This window comes from Lucilia cuprina, chromosome 2, assembly GCF_022045245.1.
Source record: "Lucilia cuprina isolate Lc7/37 chromosome 2, ASM2204524v1, whole genome shotgun sequence".
NCBI lineage: Eukaryota > Metazoa > Arthropoda > Insecta > Diptera > Calliphoridae > Lucilia > Lucilia cuprina.
This window is the reverse complement of record NC_060950.1, coordinates 63,442,052-63,457,042: the sequence shown is the minus strand read 5'-3', so window position 1 is coordinate 63,457,042 and position 14,991 is coordinate 63,442,052. Positions and strand designations below refer to the sequence as shown.

The 14,991-nt window shown below is 31.4% G+C and overlaps 2 protein-coding genes across 2 annotated transcripts; one reads left to right on the top strand and one right to left on the bottom strand.

Moving 5' to 3' along the window:
* Positions 1-91: 91 nt before the first annotated feature.
* On the top strand, positions 92-1,562 carry LOC111677714 (transcription termination factor, mitochondrial). The gene is made up of 2 exons (XM_023438901.2): positions 92-565; positions 628-1,562. Exons 1-2 carry the CDS (start codon positions 130-132, stop codon positions 1,479-1,481), a joined length of 1,290 nt encoding a protein of 429 aa, XP_023294669.1. The 5' UTR covers positions 92-129; the 3' UTR covers positions 1,482-1,562.
* Positions 1,563-5,383: 3,821 nt separating this feature from the next.
* Positions 5,384-11,081, bottom strand: LOC111677676 (non-lysosomal glucosylceramidase; the record flags this gene model as incomplete). Its single annotated transcript, XM_046955863.1, has 8 exons — positions 5,384-6,538; positions 6,608-6,854; positions 6,922-7,129; positions 9,365-9,734; positions 9,798-9,912; positions 9,974-10,096; positions 10,162-10,417; positions 10,478-11,081. Coding segments are annotated over 8 exons (2,325 nt in total), but the record flags the coding sequence as incomplete, so codon positions are not given.
* Between the last annotated feature and the right edge of the window lie 3,910 nt (positions 11,082-14,991).

Here is a 14,991-nt window from a genome sequence, read left to right as displayed (position 1 = left end):
ATTCTTCTAAAAACAGCTGTTGCTTTTAATTACTGTGAATTATAACTTTTTGTTGTAGTTTACTTCATAACAATATTTTTTTCTTACGGAAAATGCTTTCTTATTATAAATTAAATAAAACAATAGAAAATGTGGCGTAATTTAATAAGAAACTTTGAAAGATCTTTAGTTTTCTATACAAAAGCTGGTATATTACAAAATAAAATACTAAATGAGAGTTGTTTTCATCAACAAATCCCGCAAAGATTCCTACAATGTTCGCCTTTACTACATAATACCGAAACAGTGTGTGCCATACCGCCAGGAGGCAGTGAAGTTGATCCTGAATATATAGTACCCTATAGAGCGGAATATGAAAAACGTGACAACTCGAAAAAATTGGTGGATATTTTACGTTTGCGTTTTCGTCTTAGCGAAGAAGAAGTGGAGCATATAATGAACGATGAGGTAGTTTTAAAGACATATCGCCAAAAGTCTTTACGAGATACCATGGAAACTTTGTGTATGGAGGGTGTAACCAAACAGAATTTTGTAGAGTATCCATGGCTTATAACACTGGAAAAGAGTAAGTAGGAGTTTGGTTGTTCTAATCACAATATTGATGTAAGTTTCATTTCCACCTTCCAGAAAGATTAAGTGAGAAAATAAAATTGTTAAGATCTCTTAATGGTTTACGTGATATTAATGATTTTGTGCCCTTCCTGAGGTTGCAAGTTCCCAGACTACGTAAATTGGTTTCTGCACTAAATAGAGAATATAATCAAGTGACTCATGGCAATCGTGTTTATTTTATAGCTGAACAACTAAATGTTCCTCCCAGCATAGTGACCAAATATTTAGCTAAACGTTTATTTGTTTTAGAAATGCCTTTGGATATGTTTAAAACAAATCTACAGCATATGATTAACTACAAAGTAGAACCTATGAATATTTTAAAAGATTTATGGGGTTTTCGTTATGCTCCTCGTGCTGTCGAAATTAGATTGCGTAGAGCTTTACAGGCTAAAAAGGATAAGATAATGCCTTGGATGGTAAGATGTCCAGAGCCGATATTACAAAAGTCTTTACAATTATCCCTAGATGAACTGGAAGTCTTAGGTAATAAAACCACTGTGGCCGAATATATAGGCGAACGTTTGGGCTTTAGTGCCGAAGAGGCTCAAGCTATTATGGATAAACATCCGCAAGTTAATTCGGTACGCGTTACTAAAATCAAAGAAGTTTTAGATTATCTTTTGGATGAAGCTAAATTTACCCGCTACGAAATAGCTCAAGTGCCGCGTATTTTGTGTCACAGTTTAGAGACGACCAAACAACGTATGGAAGAATTGAAGAAATTTGGTTGTAGACCCTCCAGTTTGGTAATCGTGTGTCGCAGTAAAAGAGAATATGATAAATTTCTTAAACAATGGCAACAAAGTTATAATCCTAATCGTGCTAGTGAAAGCGAATATATGCAAGAGAATAATGAAAAAGAATGACAAGATCAGAGGAGATTTTTGTGGTTATAGTTTTAATAAAATGTTTAAAAAAGATGAAAAGAATTTGAGTTTTTTTTGTAAATTTTTCATTTTAAGTGGACGTAAGTTGAAATTTGTCTCTAGACAGATAGTACTGAGATTTCATTAATCAAATAAAAGAAAATTAGTTAATTATTACAAATAATATAAGAAAAACCTCCTAATTTTGTGTGAAATTGGTTTCCTTTTGTTGGCCGAGAGCTAAAAACTTGCATTTCAATTGAGCGGATGTTGCAAGATAATTTGGTCTAAAATACATAATATATTTATTGAATAACTTACCTGCTTATATAATTTTGTTAAAATTTTATATTATTTTTTTTAGAAATACACCTTCAATGTTGAAACATATTTTGTTTAAAAAAATTTTATGAAAATTTAAAAAATATTGAACCCGGATTACTTTTTCTTGTTGTAACTATTGAATACTGCATTTCGGCTTCAAATTTTATAAATAATTTTTAAAATTTTTAACAATTTTTTAACAAATTTTCATAAATTAAAAACACTTTTAACGAATTTCCTTTTTTTATTATTTTCTCACTTTTTATCTCAATAGCAAGAGTATTACACTTTTTTCTTATTAATTTTAATACTCATATCACTTTTATTCATTTCATACACTTATTTTTTTTAATTTTTACAAATTTTCTTGAGAATTTTTGATTTTTAACAAAATTTTCTTAACTTAAACACTAAACATCACTAAAACTAATAAAACCGCCATTTCTTATTGTTTTGTTTACATTTTGTAACGTTATTTTAACAAAGACATAAGCAATTCACATTAGTTAAGAATTTGTTACCAGATTAGTAGGAACGACAAATTTAGCGTTTTTAAGGTGTAAGAAGTATGGCTACTTTTGACATAAGGAACATAAGCAAAAGTAATGGTAAATTACAAGAAAAAAATAAGCAAAATGTAGAAAATGTATAAAATAAATCAAAATAAACAAAAACAAGAAATATTTAATGGGGCAATTAAATTACGACAACAAAAACAATAGAACAAAAACGATTCAATTACCGTTAATCTTTTTTATTAAGCATTATGATTATTTCCTCAACTTCCGTTTGATGTTTTTTATTTCCTTTTTAGTGCTACCAGATATGTTATTTTTTTCTTTACAACTATTGTGAATGATTTTGATTGACTGTCAAAAATGAAAAAAATCAAGCCAAATAAAAGGCGGTTTTATTAGTTTTTTTCGGTACAAAGTGAAAATGTTAAGAAAATTTAACCAAAATTAAAAAATAATAAAGAAAATAGTAAAAATTTGTTAAATTAATATAATAATAGTGATAAATATTAAAATAAAGTAAGTGTTGTAAGATGAAATGAGTTAATTAGAAAATATTATGAAATTTCAATAAAAAAGTGATATAAAAAATATGAAGAAATTTTCTTTTTTGGAAAATTAAAAAAAATTCCAATAAGAAATGAAAAAAAAATTCCAATAAGAAATGAAAAGCAAATGGTTTTTTGATGAAAATAATGTTGCGAGTATATAAAGTGCGTGTAATTAAAGAAATTCCTTAAAAGTTTTTGTTCAATTAGCTAAAATTTTAAAGTTTTCCAAAGTTTGCTGTTGTGGGTACAAATTCCGTGAATTCGCCAAGGAGTCTTAAGCGAGTGAGTCAATTTATAAGTTTGCAATATCTTTTATTTAATTTGCTTTATGCTTTATCTAATTTGCTTTGCCAGTTCATTGCATTCGATGTGATTTATTACTTTTCAAAAATTTGTGGTTAAATTCCAATTGGTATTGTCTTTGATTAAGGAATATATCTTATAGGCTTATTAACTTTTAGCTTATTACACTGCCAACCACTGCCGGCAAGTGTCAGCTATTATTTAGTTAACATTTTAAAGAATTCCAAAGTTTTGTGTTAGTTTTGGAGAGCAATTCCGTAAATTTGTAAAGTAGTCTTAAACCGGAGAGTCAATTTATTAGTTTGCTTTCTTATGCTTTGTTAAATTAGCTTTATAAACTGCCTGCCATTGAAACAACTTATTACTTTTCAAAAGTTTGCGCTTAAAGTCCAATTAGAATTGTTTTTGATTAAGGAATATGTTTTGTAGGCTTATTAGCTTTATGAACTGTCTTCAGTCATAGCCATGGGAACGATTTATTACTTTTCTAAAGTTTGTGATTAAATTCCAATTGGTATTGTGTTTGTTTAGGAAATATGTCATGCAGAATTATTAACTTTTTGCCGACAAGTGTCAGCTATTACTTTCTTGAAAAACTGGAAATGATTCCAAATCTTTATTATGTTTACAACAATTAATGTTAAATTTTCAATCCTACTAAGTCCGGAGACACCTTTCCGCGAAATGTTAGTTTTGTTTATAGCGTAGTCTATAGTCTGGCCTATAGTTGAGTCTATATTCTAGTCTTTAGCCTAGTCTATAGTCAGGTCAATAGTATAGTCTATAGTTTATTATGTAGTCTATCATATAGTCTACTATACTGTCTAGTCTATAGTTTACTATATAGTCTAGTATTTACTTTAGTATATAGTCAATAGTCTAGTCTACCGTCGAGTGTATAATCTACTAAATAGGATAGTCTATAATCTTCTACATAGTCTATTCTACAGTCTAGTATATAGTCTACTATATAGTCTAAGATATAGTCTACTATATAGTCTAAGATATAGTCTACTATATAGACTAATATATAGTCTAGTATATAGTTTACTATATAGTCTAGGATAGAGTCTAATATGTTGTCTACTATATAGTCCAGGATATAGTCCACTATATACACTAGTATATAGTCTAGAATATGGTCTAGGATAAAGTATACAATATATAGTCTACTATATTGTCTAGTCTATAGTTTACTATATAGTCTAGTATTTACTTTAGTATATAGTCAATAGTCTAGTCTACCGTCGAGTGTATAATCTACTAAATAGGATAGTCTATAATCTTCTACATAGTCTATTCTACAGTCTAGTATATAGTCTACTATATAGTCTAAGATATAGTCTACGATATAGTCTACTATATAGACTAAGATATAGTCTACTATATAGACTAATATATAGTCTACTATATAGTTTACTATATAGTCTAGGATAGAGTCTAATATGTTGTCTACTATATAGTCCAGGATATAGTCCACTATATACACTAGTATATATTCTAGGATAAAGTCTACTATATATAGTCTACTATATTGTCTAGTCTATAGTTTGCTATATGGTCTAGTATTTACTTTAGTACATAGTCAATAGTCTAGTCTACCGTCGAGTGTATAATCTATTAAATATGATAGTCTATAATCTTCTACATAGTCTAGTCTACAGTCTAGTATATAGTCTACTATGTAGTCTAAGATATAGTCTACTATATAGACTAATATATAGTTTACTATATAGTCTAGGATATAGTCTAGAATATAGTCTAGGATAAAGTCTACTATATATAGTCTATTATATTGTTCATTCTATAGTTTACTATATAGTCTAGTATTTACTTTAGTATATAGTCAATAGTCTAGTCTACAGTCGAGTTTATAATCTACTAAATAGGATAGTCTATAATCTTCTACGCAGTCTAGTCTACAGTCTAGTATATAGTCTACTATATAGTCTAAGATATAGTCTACTATATATTCTATTATATAGTCTACTACATAGTCTAGAATATAGTCTTCTATAAAGTCTAGTCTTGCAACAAATTTATTATGATTTGTTTTTTCTTTCCATTCCAATTTCCTTAAGACATTCGATTTCTTACGAAATATCTATCTTAAAACAAACTTTCTAATCTATTTTATTGAAGTTCTCTTTAAAACACTTTTATTAAATTGTGATTAAATATTTGTGTTTTTGTTTTTATTTATATAATTTCTTTATATATAGTTTTCTTATTAAAGTTATCCATAGAATATAGTTTTTGTTTATAAATATAACACCAATTAATTAATATTTTTCCATAAACAATAAATAATTAAAATTAATCTCAACAAACATTTAACATTTGGAAAAAATAGAGGGCATTTACTTAACATTTAAGCTTTAATAAAGAAATTAATAATAAAATAATTAAATTTTTAGTTTAAAACTATAATACTAAACTTAAGGAAAGGGGAAAAACCAGGAACTTTTAAGAATAATAAAGAAAACTTAATAATACTTAAGAGAAATCAAAAAAGGCAGTTTTAGGTTTTCCTTTAAAGAAAAATTTGTATTAAATTATTATTAAAACTTAAAAAATGCACCTTTCTCTTTTGTAAATATCTTCTTTCTAAAAGTTAACATCTAAAATTTGTGCTTTTGGTTTTTTATTCTTAAAGAAACAAATAACCATTTCATAGCTGAGGCCTTCGATAAACAAGCTCTTTGAAGTTTCTTACATTTTGAAAACTTTAAATACTAAACATCTTTGGTTTGTTTTTTTTTTCATTTTTTGTTTAAAATCCTTTTCTTTTGTTTGTTTTTTATATAAATATGTGTTTAAAATATATATAGAAATATTGTACTTAAACTGCACCTTAACTAATCTTGCCAAAAAAGCCTTGTTTCAACTTTAAACCTATTTTGTTTTTATCTCTAATTGTGACTGACTAACTGACTCGATTCTTTTCTCTACTCCAAACAACTTAATCTCTTAAAGCTTTACGTCTTTCCCAAGCCACCTGCATAGACCAAATACTTAAAGGTCTCATATAGCCTATAGAACGATAACGTTTTTCACCATAAAAAGCCTCTGGTGTTTCGAAATTCATGCCGCATTTCTGCGATATAGTCTCATAGAGACCTCCTGCAGTTTTGAAACCTTCTTCGAACATTCCTTCCTGTATCATGGTGGCTGCCAAGGCAAATGTTACACCTGGCCATACTTCTTCCGCTTGAATGCTGCTGGTATCTACATGTCCCGGTTTCTCGGCCTCAGTATTGGCTATAAAACCATTAGCAGCTCCTATAGAGCCGCCATGAAAACCCATAACATTGTTATCATAAATACGTTTTAATGCTGAGCGTACATTTTCTTTGGGATAAATCTGTTAAAGCAAAAACAAAACACATTACTTTAATCTTAAATTTGACTTTCTTTCCCCCTAAAAACAAACCTCATAATCAAAACCACAGGTTTTCATATACCAATGACCACACAATTGATCTGCCATTATGGTATCCTTATGACTGTTCGATGTATCAAAACGATAATAACTACCATTCCATAATTTCTCTTCCAACGAATGTTTTCCCTTCTCCAAGATATCCTGATAGCGTAAACAATCATTGGGTTGATCCAATAAAGTAGACATTACCGACATACTTTGCAATGCTGCCAACCATAAACCCGAACAATAAGCACTAAATTTAATGTTATAATTAATATAATTATATATTTGTTTGTACTAAAATTTTTGGAACAACTTACCTTGGTCCCTCCATTACCCATGAATCGTATGTTTGATCGGGCATTTTAGTATTTTCTATTAAACCATCATTATCTTTATCATATTCTATGGTTCTTTCCATTATGGCCTTGCAGGCTGGATACATGGCTTTTAAATAGGTCATGGCATCCATTAGATAGACCTTGCCATTCATTTCGTTTATATACATGGAGGCAGATTTGCGATTTTCTGTTAGAAAAGAACAAACGAGTAAAACTTTAGACTTCTTTCCTTTGCTCTAGTCTAGTCTATAGTCTAGTATAAAGTCTAGTCTATAGTCTAGTATAAAGTCTAGTCTATAGTCTAGTCTATAGTCTAGTCTATAGTCTTGTCTATAGTATAGTCTATAGTCTAGTCTATAGTATAGCCTAGTTTATCTAGTCAAGTCTATATTCTAGTCTATAGTCTTCTCTATAGCCTAGTCTACAGTCTAGTCTATAGTCTAGTCTATAGTCTTGTCTATAGTCTAGTCTATAGTCTAGTCTATAGTCTAGTATATAGTCTATTATATAGTCTAGTCTATAGTCTAGTATATAGTCTAGTATATAGTCTAGTCTATAGTCTAGTATATAGTCTAGTCTATAGTCTAGTCTATAGTCTAGTCTATAGTCTAGTCTATAGTCTAGTCTATAGTCTACTCTATAGTCTTGTCTATAGTCTAGTCTATAGTCTAGTCTATAGTCTAGTCTATAGTCTAGTCTATAGTCTAGTCTATAGTCTAGTCTATAGTCTAGTCTATAGTCTAGTCTATAGTCTAGTCTATAGTCTAGTCTATAGTCTAGTCTATAGTCTAGTCTATAGTCTAGTCTATAGTCTAGTCTATAGTCTAGTCTAGTCTATAGTCTAGTATATAGTCTAGTCTATAGTCTAGTATATAGTCTAGTCTATAGTCTAGTCTATAGTCTAGTCTATAGTCTGGTCTAGTCTATAGTCTAGTCTATAGTCTAGTCTATAGTCTAGTCTATAGTCTAGTCTATAGTCTAGTCTATAGTCTAGTCTATAGTCTAGTCTATAGTCTAGTCTATAGTCTAGTCTATAGTCTAGTCTATAGTCTAGTCTATAGTCTAGTCTATAGTCTAGTCTATAGTCTAGTCTATAGTCTAGTCTATAGTCTAGTCTATAGTCTAGTCTATAGTCTAGTCTATAGTCTAGTCCATAATCTAGTCTACAGTCTAGTCTACAGTCTAGTCTACCATCTAGTCTACAGTCTAGTCTACCATCTAGTCTACAGTCTAGTCTATAGTCTAGTCTAGAGTCTATTCTATAGTCTAGTCTATAGTCTATTCTATAGTCTAGTCTATAGTCTAGTCCATAGTCTAGTCTAGTCTATAGTCTAGTCTATAGCATAGTCTATAGTCTTGTCTATAGTCTTGTCTATAGTCTTGTCTATAGTCTTGTCTATAGTCTTGTCTATAGTCTTGTCTATAGTCTAGTCTATAGTCTAGTCTATAGTCTAGTCTATGATCTAGTCTATAGTCTGGTCTATAGTCTAGTCTATAGTCTAGTCTATAGTCTAGTCTATAGTCTAGTCTATAGTCTAGTCTATAGTCTAGTCTATAGTCTAGTCTATAGTCTAGTCTATAGTCTAGTCTATAGTCTAGTCTATAGTCTAGTCTATAGTCTAGTATATAGTCTAGTCTATAGTCTTGTCTATAGTCTTGTCTATAGTCTTGTCTATAGTCTAGTCTATAGTCTAGTCTATAGTCTAGTCTATAGCATAGTCTATAGTCTAGTCTATAGTCTAGTCTATAGTCTGGTCTATAGTCTAGTCTATAGTCTAGTCTATAGTCTGGTCTATAGTCTAGTCTATAGTCTAGTCTATAGTCTAGTCTATAGTCTAGTCTATAGTCTAGTCTATAGTCTAGTCTATAGTCTAGTCTATAGTCTAGTCTATAGTCTAGTCTATAGTCTAGTCTATAGTCTAGTCTATAGTCTAGTCTATAGTCTAGTCTATAGTCTAGTCTATAGTCTAGTCTATAGTCTAGTCTATAGTCTAGTCTATAGTCTAGTCTATAGTCTAGTCTATAGTCTAGTCTATAGTCTAGTCTATAGTCTAGTCTATAGTCTAGTCTATAGTCTAGTCTATAGTCTAGTCTATAGTCTAGTCTATAGTCTAGTCTATAGTCTAGTCTATAGTCTAGTCTATAGTCTAGTCTATAGTCTAGTCTATAGTCTAGTCTAGTCTATAGTCTAGTCTAGTCTAGTCTAGTCTATAGTCTAGTCTAGTCTAGTCTAGTCTAGTCTAGTCTAGTCTAGTCTAGTCTATAGTCTAGTCTAGTCTAGTCTATAGTCTAGTCTAGTCTATAGTCTAGTCTAGTCTAGTCTAGTCTATAGTCTACTTTATAGTCTAGTCTATAGTATAGTCTATAGTCTAGTCTCTAGTCTAGTCTATAGTCTAGTTTATAGTCTAGTCTTTCATCTTACCCTTCTTATCCTCCACCGAATTCTTGCGCTTATTATCCTGTGAATACATCTCGTACAAACTCTCCTTATCGATAAATTCAATCGAACTAAATTTACTAGCATTATCCGCTTGAGCCTGAGCCAATTCATTTAAAACATAATAATCCCTATAGACCTGGAGGACAAATTTCGTATTCAAATCTTTCCAATCGTTCACATCATGTATATTATAACAATTGATTAAGGTAAAAGGTTCCTCATCGGGATCACCCAAATCATGGGGTACACAATTATTAACTTTACGTGGCATTATCTTGCCATCGTAAAGCATTTTACGGGTATCGGTAAGATTGGCGGCAATGGCATCTTTAAAATCGTACTGTAGACTGACCTATAGGAAAGAAAGGAAGTTTTAACATTTTTCTTAATTTTGAGAACATTGTATGGGATTTACCTGTAAATTAGGCCATAAATGGGCTAGAGCGGGTGAGGCATAGAAATGAACATCATAGGTGTTATACATACGATACTCATGACCCTCCAAATAACCAAAACGACCATAGGCATGTCTTAAATTATAAAGAGAGTAGTGGAAAGAAAATTTTTTGTTTTATGAGTTATTTTAAGTACCTGGGATCATTGTTGTCCAGCTCTTGACCCAAAGACGAATCACACAGTAACCATAGAGAACCACCATCAGATATAAAATAAAGCTGATTAAATATGGCACATTTATACCAATCCGGTAGACCCCTTTTAGAAAGGAAAAGTTTTATTATTGATTTAGTTATTAATAAGGAGAAAAGCTTTAAGCTTACTCATCATTTAGTATGGGCTTTTGCCAATTATCTATAGCTTTCTCCCAGCTGGAGTAATGTTTCAAAGCATATTCACAGATCTTGGGACCCGAATCGCCACAAGCATTAAAATATTTGGTATAGTAGCGTGTATGAGCCTTAAGCTTTTTGGGAAAGTGTATAATGGGCATATCCCAACACAAAACAAACTCTAAATCATGAGAAGTTTTCGGCTTAAGCGAAACTCTGGCACAAATAGCCACGCCCACATCTTTGGCTGGGAGGGAAAGTAAAATATTAAGCTTTATATGGGAAAGTTGAAGTTTTAAACACTTACTTTTTAAAGTTTCATCAGCTGAGTCCTCATTCAATTGTGCCTGATCCTTTAGCTGCTGCCACAATTGCTCCCCCGTACCACTGGGATCAAATTGCAAACATCGTGTAATATTTATTTCGGGCAAAACACGACAAGCTAAATTATAACTACAGGGCATTTCATTGATCTTTTGATTGATCGTTACACCTTTGGCATTACCCTCCGAAAAGAGTTCGGAAGAGGCTGCTCCTTCTGCATCCTGTTTCTTATTGCCCGTGCCATTCTTAAAGGTAAAAGTTATGGAAACTGTACGCTCCTCTTCGCAAACATTCTCCACCGACCACACAAATACCGCACAAGGTAAAGAAGAATCCTTATAGTCATGTGGTATAACCGGGCTTATCTGACGACATACCAAACGTACACCATACTCGGAGAGATCATATTCGGTCCAGGCTCTAGGGTAAAGGCCTGTATAGAAACATTTGCCATCATCTAATTGTGATTGCCAGGCAGCTAAGGGCTGCTTGTTGCGATTATTGCTGCAATTGGGTAAACGACATTTAATGAATTTATTATTTGAACTTAAAGTTCCAAAAAGAAGATCAGAATAAGTTGAACGTTTTCAAACAAACCCAAACCAATAGTTTTTTTTTTTTCAAAAAAGCCAGTTTTTTTCCCCGTAATCCAATTCAAGTTCCCGGGTTTTCAAAGAAAATAATTTGCAAATTATATTAAAGATTTGTTGTAAAGTGATAAAACAGTGGTAGGCAAAAGAAAAGAAACAGAAAATTATACAAAAAAATTATATAATAATTTAAAATAAAGCTTTTATAACTTAGAAGATCTTAAGTTAAGACACCCATAAAGTTTGAGTTCTCGTTAAATTAGTTAGAACACCCAATAGTTAATCGGTTAAAGTTAAAGTTTAGGAGAAGTAGCGTTTTGGAGAGAAAGGGGAAGTAAATTTTTAGCTTTTATTAGTTGTTATACAATTATTTCCTTTATTAATTATAATAAAAGTAATTATTTTGGACATGCAATTCAAGAGGGGGTTTTGAGCTTAGAGTAGATGATAGTCTAGTTAGTTAATAATATAAATATTTTCATTTTTTTTACGAAATACACAAGTGTTTTGTTTAAATGATTGAAAAAAATGTATTGTAAACAACCTTAGGGATCTAAGCAGGGTCACAATTAATTTCTATAATGGTTTTCGAAAAATTTTAATAGAAGATTGAAAAAAGGGTTTGTACACGTTCTGAAATCCCTTACAAAGTTCGACGATTGTTAATTATAAACTTTTAATTCGAGAAGTTCTTGATATTAAACTGTATTCCAGAAATGAAATGGGCGTCAACCAATTCCCTGTAAAAGTTCCTGAATATCCCTCATCTATCCAGCTTAAAAAGAACTTCCAAAGAAGCGAAAAAGATGTAGAATTTACACCATGGAAGTACTGATAAAGACCTGAAAAAAGTAATGATTTTAACACAGGCTTGTCATGGGAGGGATGTTCTTTTTATTTGATTCCAAATTCACTACATCTGAAGTCATTCTCAGGAAGTTATAAGGAAGAGAAATTGTAGTATTTTTAAACAAAATTGAATGTTGTTCACTTCTTTTGAAGTCAATAAATATCACTTCTACAGAAGGTAAACAAATTCACTTAGTGCTACTTTTCAAGTGGTGATATATGTTATTCCTTTGGAAGTACTTCGTTTTATTTTGACGAAAGTCGTTTGAAGGACTCTTCTTGGATAAGTTGGAGGGTTATACATACATCAGACGTGTCTTATCGTGTTCCAGAAACAGCTACGTTATTATTATATACTGGACATATTCGACTATTATATACAAGCGACTGACGCGTCCAATTGCATGCAATTAAATAGGAATGATTGCGAATTCTTGTTACCTGGATGGGTCAAAACTGGACTTCAAAGCGGCTTGGTATAGTTTATACCTTATGTTTAGAAGAATTGACGAAAGTCGGTTGTAGGACTCTTCTTGGACATGTTAGAGGGTTATATATCAGACATGTCTAATCGTATGACAGAAACAGCTACTGTCGATTGCAGGATTCATCTTGGACATGTTGGAGGGTAATTGTGAAATTTTGACCTTAGATAGGCGTTTTCGGGTTAGGCGAAACATTAGAGTAACACCTGCAAGAATTTGGGCTGATTGAGGACTCTTAACTGTAAGACAATTGCCCTAATCAAGGTTGAACATCGGCGGAAATCTTATGTTAAACTGATGATTCATTGAAAACCCGACAACCTAATTATGTGACAACCGGACGGATCATAACTCAACCCACAGATTACACATCTATGTTTCTAGGATATTCAACATTGGAATCTTGACTTTCGATTGTCAACATTAAAGTCAGAGAGATCTGCTTACTTATATAAATAAACGTAGGTCATGGTGGTCAATCTAAAGTCGAAAATCCTTATTGTTGGTTGAACATCGGCGGAAATCTTATGTTAATCTGATGATTCAAAACTAAGAAGTAAAAAGTGACTGACTACATTGAAAACCCGGCAACATATATATACTACTACTGCAATAACTCTCAGTAGGAAGTTCAATTTAATACCGAGAGGCAATTAATTTACCCTTTGTGATAACCGGAGGTATCATAACTCAATCTATCGATTACACATCCATGTTTCTAGGGCATTTAATGTTGGAATCTTAACTTTCGAATGTCAACATCGAAGTCAGAAAGTTTCGCGAACTCATTTAAATAAGCGTGGTCCATGGTGGCCAATCTAAAGTGGAACAAAGCAGTGTGCACCAAAAAAAGTATTTCATCCTTATTGTTGTAATAGACTTTCAACGGAAGATTCAATCTTCTAGCAAGCGCACCTAGTAACCAGTGACTTGTCATCACTGTTTGTTTTCTCGTCATTATTATTGTTGGAACGTCTGTAATAGACTTAAAACGAAAGATTTAATCTTCTGACAAGCACTAACCAGTGACTTGTCATAACTGCGGCCAGTAGCCTAAGCTACTAGTGACAACAACCTAGCTGTAGGACGTTGTTGACCATCTGATCGGAGCAGGCATGTAATGTTCCTGCTGAATAAGCTTTTGACAGTACGAGAACGGGATTCCCACTGCAGCACTAATGCCCCTTTACTCGAAGTGGGAACCATTTCTAACCAGTTTACATTATCAGGAATAATGCATGTGCTGGCATCCAGAATAGCTCAAGGTTCGTATGTTGTGCAACCTTGTTAAGAAACATACAACATTGTGGAACCCATCTAGATGTGTAGACACCGAAGAGAGATGTTACCGCTGTTTACTAACAGCGGACTATTTACAAATTCGGACTATTCTCCCAGTTGTGACTTTTTCTACTGTCAATCTTTTATAAGGGTGTACAGATCTCAATGTATCGGGAATATAACCCTATAACGTTTAATTACAATACTGATCTCACAGATTCAGATACGGATAGGAAGGAGAGTATGTGGAGAGAACATGTTACTGTAAAATGACTCTCTCTATCTTAAGATTAGCAATTCTAATGAAGTCCTATAGAATCACTTTACAACTCAATTTTTAGTTGATCGCATGCTCCGGTTTAAAATGTTATTTAAAAGAGAGGAAAAAAACGCCAAATCAAGAAGGAAAAGGCAACAACAGAACAGTATAACTAATTAGGAGCTTTAGGATATTTATAAGTGCAATAACCAAGGGATATTAATGGTTTCTAAAAATGGTTTGGCAGAACAGAGTTGTGATGGGTTAGGTCTTATTTGATAAAGAAAGCAAACCGATTATAAAATTTTTTTTTCACTCTCTCCTTCTTTTTAAGGAATTATTTCAAGGTTAATATAACATGGAACTAATGCCTATTGTCTAGTCTTTATTACATTTAACATTTGCGATTACGCAAACGTTAAGTAATCTGATACTTTATTTTATTATATTTTACAAATGACTAGACATAAATGTATAAATGTAATGGAAGACAGTTGAAAATCCCAGTATATACAATAAAGGAAAACGAATTACATCATATTTAAAAACCAACTTGGTGAGTGAAAAGGACTCAAAACACAATAACAATCAACATAAATTATAAAAAATTATAACAGAAAGTAATAATACACAAAAGTAAAACATGCAAAATTTTTTAAACTAAGACACGAAAAAATATGTAAAAAACATACATAAAATATTTTTTTGACTTGTCATAGGATCCTAAGGGACATTGTGGAAGTAGTTAGTTATTATTATAGAACTAAACAGGAAAATTTACATGACAAACAAAATTTGAAATGAAAAAAGAAAAACATGTAATGTAAAGTGTATGACCCAAAAACGAAATAAACATTGAATTAAATTACTCCATAAAAAGCGAAACAAGTTAAGAATAATATTTTAAGTTTAATGCATATTTAAGGCAATCTATCTATCTATCTATCTATCTATCTATCTATCTATCTATCTATCTATCTATCTATCTATCTATCTATCTATCTATCTATCTATCTATCTATCTATCTATCTA